Here is a 9,850-nt window from a genome sequence, read left to right as displayed (position 1 = left end):
GCCTTGTTCCATGGAGTCCTAGGCCTGGCAAAGGGGCCTGCCCAGGACCTCCATATTGTTTTGAGCAACCCAGACCACACTGAGGGTGCCTCCTCCAGGAAGCCTTCCTGGATCCTGCCAGCTCTCTGTTCCCCTAGAGTGTGCCTCATAGTCCTCCTCCTCTCTCCCTGCAGGAGCAGGAAGACTGAGGGGGTCACGCGTTCGTCTCCCAAGCCTGTGTGCCCCAGGGCTTCAGGCCACAAATGAATTACCTCCATGCCCACAGCCTGAGTCCAGGGTGTGTCCTGCTCCAAGCATGACACCTGCCATGGGTGCAGAGTGGCCCCTTATCACGCTTCCGGACAAAGGTGGCCCCTGCCCTATGTCCCCCGGCGACCCCCACGCGTGGCGCCGAGTTAGGGGATGGGCGTGGAGGGAGATAAAGGCCCCGGCGGAGCACAGGCGGTTATCAGAATAATATTTATTGATATGCTCGGTGCTACCTTGTTAATTCTGCATCACATAGCCTCCATGGCTGAGGTATTCTGGGTGGGACCTGCCGGGTGCCGGCCAGGGCTCCCACGGGAAGCCATGTGGCCTTGGCTGTGGCAGGGGGCTGGGCGGGGGATGTGGTTATTGCGTTGGGCTCCCTCCCTCCACACATGACCACGTTCCAGCGTGCACTCACGCACTCACCGCCTGCTCACACACACACTCCCAAGCTGGCCCCTGCACACACCTGTGCACCACTCTGTGCACACGCACACACGTGCACACTCGTACATACACAGCTGCTAGCTCATGCCCACCTCTGCTGTGTCCGTTCACACACACACCATCCAGCTTTAAAGCCATCCTAAGTCTCCTGGTGATAAATACAGCAGTCTTAGGAAAATAAAATGTCTGTCAGGCTACGAGGAGAAAGTGCAGGTGGGTCTTTGACCCGAGGGTGGACCTCAGTCCCTCCCACCAAGGGCATCAGGTCCCTGCAGGGGTGACCCCTGAGCATGTGACCCCATGGGCGTGACTGCCCAGCCGGACAAACCGGCCCCAGCTTCCTCTTCCCTGGCTCTGGGCTGGGGGTGCTGGGCTGTCCGGCCACAGCCCGGGGCCAGAAAGAAACTGACTAAAAAAATAAACTCTTGGCCTCCTGGCCCCCCACCCACGGCTGGGCACCTGACGCAGGGGTGTGGGAGGCCGGCTTCAGCCTTCCTGGCCACTGGCTCCATAGGGCCACCTTTCCCCGCCCAACCAGTGCCTGGTGATGCCGTGGGGCGGGTTCCCCTGTCGAGTGGGTGGGGGTGGGGGCCCCAGGCATGCGGACAGAGGCGGGCGGTGCGGGCAGTGCAGGCGAAGCAGAGGCCACGTCCACGCAGGGCAGGCATCCCTGGAGGTCAGCCCGGCCACACCACACTCACGCAGAGGGGCGCTCCAGGCGCGGGCGGTGCCATCCCTCAAAACTCCACAGTACTCACGACTGTTCTCGGCTCATCGAAGGTGGCGATGAGGATCTGCTGCGGGGCTGGGATGGCGATGAGGTCGCCCACGTCCTGCGGCAGGCGGGGGCCCCCTTCATCCTCCTCGCGGGCCTCGTACAGCGTGTTGATGTGCAGCAGCGGGTGCGTGGCGTTTCGGCTCAGGATGGTCAGGGGCTCTGCCTTGCCCAGGCTGGCTGGTGACAGAGGGGCCACAGCAGGGGCGGCGGGAGGTGAGCGGACGTGGAACGGGGCCCCCGAGGGAAGCCCTGCCCGGGCTGGCTCTGAGGGGAACGGGATTTCCTTCTCGGGGAGTGGAGCATCTGCAAACAGCCAAGAGCACAGGCATCTCACACTGGGGCTGCCGCTGCGCCCCTCCCAGGGCCCCCTCAGTGCAGGCCGGCAGCGGGGGAAGCGCCCTGGAGAGCCTGGGGCGCGACGCCCCTGAACACAGCAGCCGTCCTGGACTCACGCCCCGCCTCGCCGTCCATGGAATTTCCTCACCCGGGGAACTTGGCTCCACCATGCACGCGGAGCTCAAGGAAGCCGACCAGGAGCACATCCCTCCCAGCCTGCGTCCTTCCCACTGGCCTCCAGGGGGTCTCCAGGGCCAGGCAGAGGCGCACCTTGACAGTGAGCCGGTTTGATGGAGCCGGTTCAATCCTCCGCCTCCTCTACGCGGCTCCAGGCCCCCACCCTTCACTGGTGCCCTGGCCGGGCTCCCGCGGGCCGCTGTGGCTATGGGCCCCCCTCCAGTCCCCTGTCCCCCGTCCCGCGTCCCCTGTCCCCGGCCCAGCCCGTACCTTTGGCGGGCACCGCGGCCAGGCCCAGCCCACAGTCGTCCGCCTGGGACAGGAAACCCCCCTCCTGGCTCCGGGAGGCGGGCAGGGCGGCGGGCACCGCCTCGGGCTTGGCCTTCTTGGTGCCCAGGATGTAGGGGTGCACGTCCAGGGAGAAGTGGCGCGCATGCTTCTTGTCGGGGGCGGGCGGTGGGGCGGGGGCGGGGCCCGGGTCACCGCCTCCGCCCTTGTAGTGGTGGGCGGCACGCGAGCCCGCATCCAGCAGCGGCGCGATCAGCGTGTCCGTGGCCGTCTTCCTGCGCGCGGGCTTGGGCTTCTCCGCCTTGCTGTTCTCCACGCGCATGATGGCCAGCGGCTCCTTGAAGGGCTGCGGAAGCGGGTTGCTGGTGGGGATCCACTTCATCTTCTTGCGCGGCCGCTTGACCACGGGCGGCTCCGCGGCGCCGTCGGGCTCGGCGGGGTTGGTGCTGGGGTCCACGGTCTGCACGCCCGAGTCGCGCACCGTGGGCGTGGCGTCGTGGTTGGACTGCGCCAGCGCTGCCAGCAGCTGCCGGACCACGTTGTCGTACATGAGGTCGCTCTCGTTGGTGATGAAGTCCAGCCGGTTGAGTGACTTGATGTGGTCGCGGTTCTCGTTGCAGAACATGGCCAGGATGTTGATGTCGCAGAACTGCGAGCGGCGCCACTGCCGGCGCGTCTTGATGCCCACCTTGTGCAGCTTGTCGAAGATGAAGTTGCTCTTGCGGAAGATGAAGAGGTGGATGAGGTTGACGAGGATGATGAGGTTCATGACGCACAGCAGCACGATGTCCACGCCCGCGATGATGCGCTGCAGCTGCACGGACGGGAGCTTGCAGCTCACGCGCACCGCGGATCCTGCGCCCGCAGGCCCGTCCGGGGCCGCGCCCAGCGCGCAGGTGAACTCGTTCTGCTTCTGCGTGGCGTAGTAGGTGCACAGGTAGGAGATGGGCACAGCGCTCAGCAGCAGGATCAGCACGTGGCGCGCCAGGTACAGCTTGGCCAGGAAGTTGCTGCGGCCGCGGCGCTCCAGATACTTCTCGAACAGGTTCTGCTCCGGGCTCTTCTCCTTCTCCGCGTTCTCGATGATCTCGCGCCTCTCGCGCTCCGTGATGCCCGGCCCCTTGGACTGGATCTGCTTCTCGATCTTGGGCGCACGGCCCTCCGCCGCCCGGTGGTAGCAGTTGTCGATTTCCTGCAGCAGGAAGTTGAGCTCCGAGGTGAGGCGCGTGGAGGCCAGGAACTCCCAGCCCAGCGCGGGCACGTACATGATGGCGGCGAAGGCCAGCAGCGCGTAGGGCAGGAACTTGTGCTCGAACAGCGACGGCCACAGGCTGGCGTCCACGCCGGGCAGCGCGTCCCGCAGCTCCGTCCAGCAGTAGCCGCGGGCGTACAGCGCCTGGTCGCGCGTGAAGTTGTGCGGGGTGTAACAGTAAATGGGTTCCTCTGGGGGCAGAGAGGAGACACGGGCTGGGGCGGGGAGGCGGCACTGGCTGGGGTGAAGAAAGCCGGCTGGACCTGACCTCGTCCCTGCCGAACCACCTCCCCAAAAGCCTCTCCAGCCTCCTCCCACACAGCGCCTGCTTCCTACAGGGCCTGCTGCTCCCCAGATGAGCCCCACTCCCCGCCCCCCACCACGGTGGTGTGGGGGTCCTGCCCTGAGCACCCCCACGAGGTCAGCTGCGGTGCACCTGCAGGTTGAAGCCAGGACCGCCCCGGGAAACCACCTGAGCCACGCATCTCTCCAAATTCCACAAAGACTGTGTGCACAAGGGGAAACGGAGTCCCAGAGAGGACCAAGGCAGGCTGGGCGTCCCAGCCAGGGTCTCTTCCATGCACACAGCTGGACCCAAACCAGGTCCCAGCCACCGGCCAGGTACATCGCGGGGCTGCCCAGGGCGCATGGCTCAGGTACTGCTAGCTCCCGGGTAAGCCAGCATGGGCTCTGCCAGGCCTTGACGGTGAGGGGCGTCTCCCTGAGACCCCAGACACCAGGTGGGTTGGGTGAGGATGTCACCAGCTGGACTTCGGTATCTGCTGCTAAAATTGCAAAGAGGGAGCCTCTCGAACTGCAGGCAAATGGCCATTACTGAACTTTGTTTTCCCTCAGAGCCTGTCTCTGCCTGCAGGTGACAATGGGCACGAACTGGCAATAAAGAAGTGTTCAGGACACTTTCGCCACGGCCAGCGTGGGGTCCAAGCAGCTGGGATCTTGCTAACATTTCCCAGGAAGGCTCTGAGCCTGGGGGCCGCGGGCCATCGTCCTGTCCGTCCAGGCTGGGCCCTTCACGCAGTGCAGGTACCAGGGCCCACTCCAGCCTCAGCTTTGTCTCGGAGCCCCAAAGAATGGCCCCAGGGCAGGGCCCATGTCAGCATGATCCCCTCCCCATAGAGCTGAGGCAACAGGGACAGGCCTGCCCCTCCGTACCAAGCCCTAATTAGGGACGGAAATTGAGGCAGATGAGAGACACCTGCCCACTCTGGGAAGAGCAGCATTCACTGTTGATGCCACACAGGGCCTGGGGCTGGGCACAATGGCTGGCTACAAGTGGGGCATGCAGACCCCACAGCCTGCAGGTGCCTCCATCCCTGACCCCGGCTCAGCTACGGGCCCCTGCGACCCCACGTGGCCATTATCACCACGGAGGCACATCCACACAACCTGCTCAGGGAGGGTTCAAGGAGAGCCCCTAAGGCAGGGCTCCCACGGGCCATCAGACCCCCCTGAGGGTCCTGGAGACTCTGGAGGGCTTGGGAAGGAGCCTGGGGAGAGGCAGGAAAAGCTGGGACCTGAGGCCCGTGTCCTCGGTGGGGACATCGGGCTGGAGATGAGCTGGGCTCAGAGAAGAGCAAACCGGACAAGGCAAAGGAATCCACTCTCTTGGTTGAGAAAATGGCATATTTTATTTACTTATGTTTTGTCCTCACAGCCAATCCCAGGAGCCAGAGAAGAGCGTCCACCCTGGGGAAGAGAACAGGGACAGGTTTGTGTCCCATCCTGAGCTGGGCCCATCCCTAGCAGCCACCCTTGCTGGGCACATGTGGCCAACATGGGAGGGAAAGGCCCCGGAACCCCTGGCCCTGACTCCAGTAGGGCCGCAAGGAGACTGGAAGGAGGGATCCTTGGTTCTGGGGCACGGGGTGGCCTGTCCTTCAGGGTGGATGAAAGCTGGGGCCCCACACCCTGCCACGTCTGGTGAGCTGCTCCCACTGTGTGGAGCCCCACTGGGACCGGGGCTCCTGACGCCTGTCACCATATCCCTGCCGTGTGGCGGCAGCAGCAGCAGGGGGAAGACAAGCCCTGCTTGCCACTCTGACCTCAGTCTCCTAATCTGCTCAACCAAGGATACTGCCCTGGCTCACTGCAGGTGAGAGGCCTGGCCCTTCGGGGCCCCGGAGGCATGTCCAGCAAGGCCGGATCCGCCATACCTGCGGGGCACAGGGTGCTCCTGGAGGCCTCAGCAGGTCCTGATGGACTCAGAGCTGTGCTGGCGGCCGGGCAAGGCCAGCCTCTCCCAGTGATGTTGGGGGTGCTGGCCCGACTCGGGGTGGGGCAGCAGAGAGGGCCTGCTGACCCCAAATCCACGGGCCCATCCCAGACACAGCAGCTGCCACGGGTCTCCTGCCTGAGGCGCTCCTCTGGGATTTGCCAGGGACAGTGGGGCCCTGCTGGGCCAGCACAGGTGTCCCGGGGGAGGCAGGAAGGCCTGGTCCATCCAACAGGGCGGACGGACCGCGGCGAGGGCTTCTGGGGAGACAGCACTGTGTGCACCCTGGCTACCCCAGCTATGCCCCAAGAGAGGACACTGGCTTCCCAGCCAAGGAGCCTGTCCAGACTATCCTCAGACCCCTAGGGACAATGTCAGACTCCAGACGCAGCCAGGGGCCTGGTGCAGCCTGAGGGAGGAGCACCTCTGAGTGGGTGTCTGAGTGTGCCCCAACATGGCCCATGTTCATATTTGGAGTGCTGCCCCCAGGGCCCGAGGCCACAGCCCAGCCCCCCAGCCCTCCCCCAGTCCTGCCCTTTCTCATCCTGCCATCTCCAGCCCCCCCCTGCACACGGCCCCGCGAGGGTGAAGCTGGGTCCCTCCCAGCTGCCCAGCAGTCCTTCCTGCCCGTCTTCCCACCTGGGGAGTGAGGACACCTCTCAAGGACCCCCGGCTCTGCGCAGGCTCCTCCTGTCTGCTGGCCGCACCCTGTCCGGTCACCCCAGATCACTGCCACACCTTTGAAGACCTCGGCCCAGTCCCTTCACGGATTCCCCTGGCCTTACAGATCTCCACAGGGGGTCTGCAGTGAGCGAATGAAGGCCCCAGAGATGCCACATTCCAACCCTGGAACCCGTGGCAGTGTCGCATTTCCTGGTTCACGAGGACTTTGCAGACATGACTAGGTTGGGGGTCTTGGTGGGAGGCAATCACGGGGCTCCTCTAAGAGGGTCAGAGTCAGGGACGGAGATGTGAGGACGACACGGGACCGCCTCTGAGGACGCAGGAAGGGCTGGAAGGCCAGGAATGTGGAGGCCTCTGGAGGCTGGAGAAGGCGGGAAGCAGATTCTCCCCTGGAGCAGCCCTGCTGACACCTCGTTTTAGCCCCATGAGACTGGCTTCTGATTTCTGACCTGTAGGTTTGTTCCAGCAGCCACAGGAAGCTAATCCCAGTAGTGGCTGCATACCTGCTACCTTCTCCCTCCCGCCTCTGCAGGCTGAGGGGGGCTGAGACCCTTCCCCGGCCCACCTGGAGACCCTGGGACTTGTCCCCTACCTTCGACGGTACTGCATCCCCAGACAGCAGCTGGTCACACAGGCCCTCAGGCCCAACCCTGCCCTGTGGCACCAGGGGCTGCGCCCAGCCCTCCAAGGAGACTGAGGCCAAAAAGAGGTACTAGCCATAAGGCTCCTGGATGCTGAGGGGCAGAGCACTCCCTTTCCATTTTAAAGAAGAAAGTTGGGCCGGGTGCGATGGCTCATGCCTTAATCCCAGCACTTTGGGAGGCTGAGGTGGGCGGATTACCTGAGATCAGAAATTCAAGACCAGCCTGGCCAACATGGTGAAACCCCATCTATACTAAAAATACAAAAATCAGCCTGGTATGGTGGCATGCGCCTCAGCTACTTGGGAGGCTGAGGCAGGAGAATCTCTTGAACCCTGGAGGTGGAGGTTGCAGTGAGCAGAGATCGCACCACTGCCCTTCAGCCTGAGTGACAGAGCCAGACTGTCTCAAAACAAAGACAAAAAAGGGGAAATTTGGCCAGGCACAGTGGCTCATGCCTGTAATCCCAGCACTTCGGAAAGCTGAGGTGAGAGGATCACCTGAGCCCAGGAATTCGAGACCAGCTTGGGCAACATGGCACAAAAATTAGCCAGGCGTGGTGGCAGATGCCTGCGGTTCCAGCTACTGGGGGCTCGGGGCTGAGGCAGGAGGATCACCTGAGCCGGAGAGCTGGAGGTTGCACCACTGCACTCCAGCCTGGGCCACATACCAAGACCCTGTCTCAAAAATGGTAATTTGGATACAGGGAAGGAAGACGCCCAAGAGAAGACAGAGGTAGAGACTGGGCGGCGCGGCCACAAGCCGAGGCTGGCCAAGGACTGCCGGCAGCACCAGAGGCTGCAGAGGTGGGAAGATCCCTTCCCCAGATCCTCGGGAGGGAGCAGGGCCCAGCTGACACCTTGATTTTGGGCTGGTGGCCTCCAGAACCACAAAAAATAAATGTCTCCTGTTTGAAACTGCCTAGTTTGTGGCACTTTGTTGCCACAAACACAGAGAACACACATGGTGCCTGCACACCCTGGGTCCCCCCGAGGCCCCACACGAACCTGGGTTCCCCGCTCTGCCTGAGTGTGCTGTGCACCTGCCACAGGGGTCCTCTAATCCTGGGTGTCTGAGCTCCAGTGTTCCAGAGGAGAGACCAGCAGAGGCCTCCTCCACCCCTGGGTGGCATCAGACAGCCTGGCCAATGTCCACCCTCAGGCTGGCATCTCCAGGCCACAGGCCTCCTAAAGGCAAGGCACCTGGGAGATTCTGGAAGCGCCAGTGCTAAGGCAGGGTCCCTGAGATTTGGAGGCAGCAGGAGAGGGGGCCCCAGCACCCCCTCCCTGCTGCAGACTGGCATCTCTGGGCCACGAAGGCCAGGAGACCCGAACCCTGACCCCCTTGCCTTGGCCCAGACCCCAGGGGAGGAAGCTCTCGACTGCACCTTCCTCACCCCACTCCTTGGGGAGGGCAGAGGTGCCAGGTCCCCCCCCCCACAGAGGCTCACAGGCAGGCTGGCTGCTCTGTCCCTCTCCTGCCTCCCTGGGTGGCTTCAGGTGCCCCCACAGGTCCTGCTCTAACCAGCTGGCTTCTAGGTTCTGCTGACAGCTCCTCCGTCCCTGCCCTGGTCCACCCCCATCTCCCTGCAGGAGCTCTGGGCTCCCTGCTCCAGACGTTACCCCACCCCATACTAGCCCCCCTGTTTCAGACCTTCAGAGGCCCCCAGTGCACCGGGAGCGGCCTAGCTCGCTTGAGGGGTGGAGGGTCTGGGCCTCTCGGAGACACTCTGCCCTCCTTCCACCCAAGTCCAGCCTGGGGACACTGCCCAGCAGCGTGGGGGCTCCACCGGCTCCTGGCATCAGCTCTCTGCTCTAGACACCCGTCCCGGCCTTTCCTGGTCCCCCGCTGGCCACCCGTCCACCCCCTCAGACGCTGCTGTGACGTTCTCCAGACCAGATCCCCTGTCTCATTGCATTTAAGACCCCCAGGTCAAAAGGCCTAGTCCCACGGGCGGACGAGTGGAAGGCAGAACAACAATAAAAAGACGAAGGGTCTGGGGCCGCCCCAGCGACCAGCGACACCTGCGACGATGGGGGCGGCTGTGGAAGGTCCCTGGGACGGGCGGACGCAGCCAGGCCACGGTGGGCGCGGCTGGACGGAGCCGCCACGCACGCGGGAAGCGCCAGGGCCCGGACACCTGCGGACTCGCCCTCCCGCCCGCACCCCGCGCCCGGGCCGCCGGCCTCACCTGCGAAGTTCTTGGTGAAGACCAGGGTGACCAACAGGATGGGCACCAGCACCGTGCCGATGGTGACCACGCGGTCGAACGGCAACTCCAGCTTCAGCTGCAGCAGCAGCGCGGCCAGCGCGCCCGCCTTGTCGTCCTGCGCGCCCGGCAGGATCAGCTCCCGCAGCTTCTCTCCCGCCAGCAGCGCGGTCGCCATGTCCGCCGACTGCTCCAGGAGGTGGTGCATGGGGGGCGGGGGGCGCGGCCCGGCGGGGGGCGCGGGCGGGGCGGGGGGCGCGGGGCGGGGCCCGGCGCGGGGGGCGCGGGCGGGAGGGGACGCGCACGGCGCGGGGGCGGGGATCCGGGCCGGGTGCTGGGAGCCCGGGGTGCGGCACGGGGACGGAGGGCGCGGGAGAGGGTAGCAGGGGACGCCGGGACCGAGCGGGGGGCGCCGAAGGATGGAAGTAGCCGGGGGCGCGGGGCGGGAGCGGGGCTGGCCGGGCGCGGAGCCCGCGCGGGGGCTTGGGGGTCGCTCCGCCGCCGCCCCCGGGGGCAGGGGTCGGGCGGCCCGGGCCGGCGCGGGGGTGGGGGACAC

The 9,850-nt window shown here is 65.0% G+C and overlaps 1 protein-coding gene across 3 annotated transcripts; it reads right to left on the bottom strand.

The window, feature by feature from the left end:
* Positions 1–445: 445 nt before the first annotated feature.
* On the bottom strand, positions 446–9,532 carry PANX2 (pannexin 2). 3 transcript variants are annotated; one of them, XM_032266169.1, is made up of 4 exons: positions 9,277–9,502; positions 5,184–5,234; positions 2,258–3,718; positions 446–1,777 (listed from the first exon to the last, which is right to left on the bottom strand). In XM_032266169.1, the coding sequence occupies exons 3-4, from the start codon at positions 3,540–3,542 to the stop codon at positions 1,434–1,436; spliced, it is 1,629 nt and encodes a 542-aa protein (XP_032122060.1). In that variant the 5' UTR covers positions 3,543–3,718; positions 5,184–5,234; positions 9,277–9,502; the 3' UTR covers positions 446–1,433. The 3 variants fall into 3 exon arrangements, with proteins under 3 accessions (XP_032122060.1, XP_032122058.1, XP_032122059.1); XM_032266167.1 differs by lacking the exon at positions 5,184–5,234 and having other exon boundaries at positions 9,277–9,532; XM_032266168.1 differs by lacking the exon at positions 5,184–5,234 and having other exon boundaries at positions 747–1,651; positions 9,277–9,532.
* Positions 9,533–9,850: the final 318 nt, after the last annotated feature.

The sequence above is a fragment of the Sapajus apella genome, unplaced genomic scaffold, assembly GCF_009761245.1.
Source record: "Sapajus apella isolate SASKATOON/1434 unplaced genomic scaffold, GSC_monkey_1.0 scaffold156, whole genome shotgun sequence".
NCBI lineage: Eukaryota > Metazoa > Chordata > Mammalia > Primates > Cebidae > Sapajus > Sapajus apella.
This window is presented reverse-complemented; position numbering and strand designations above follow the sequence as displayed.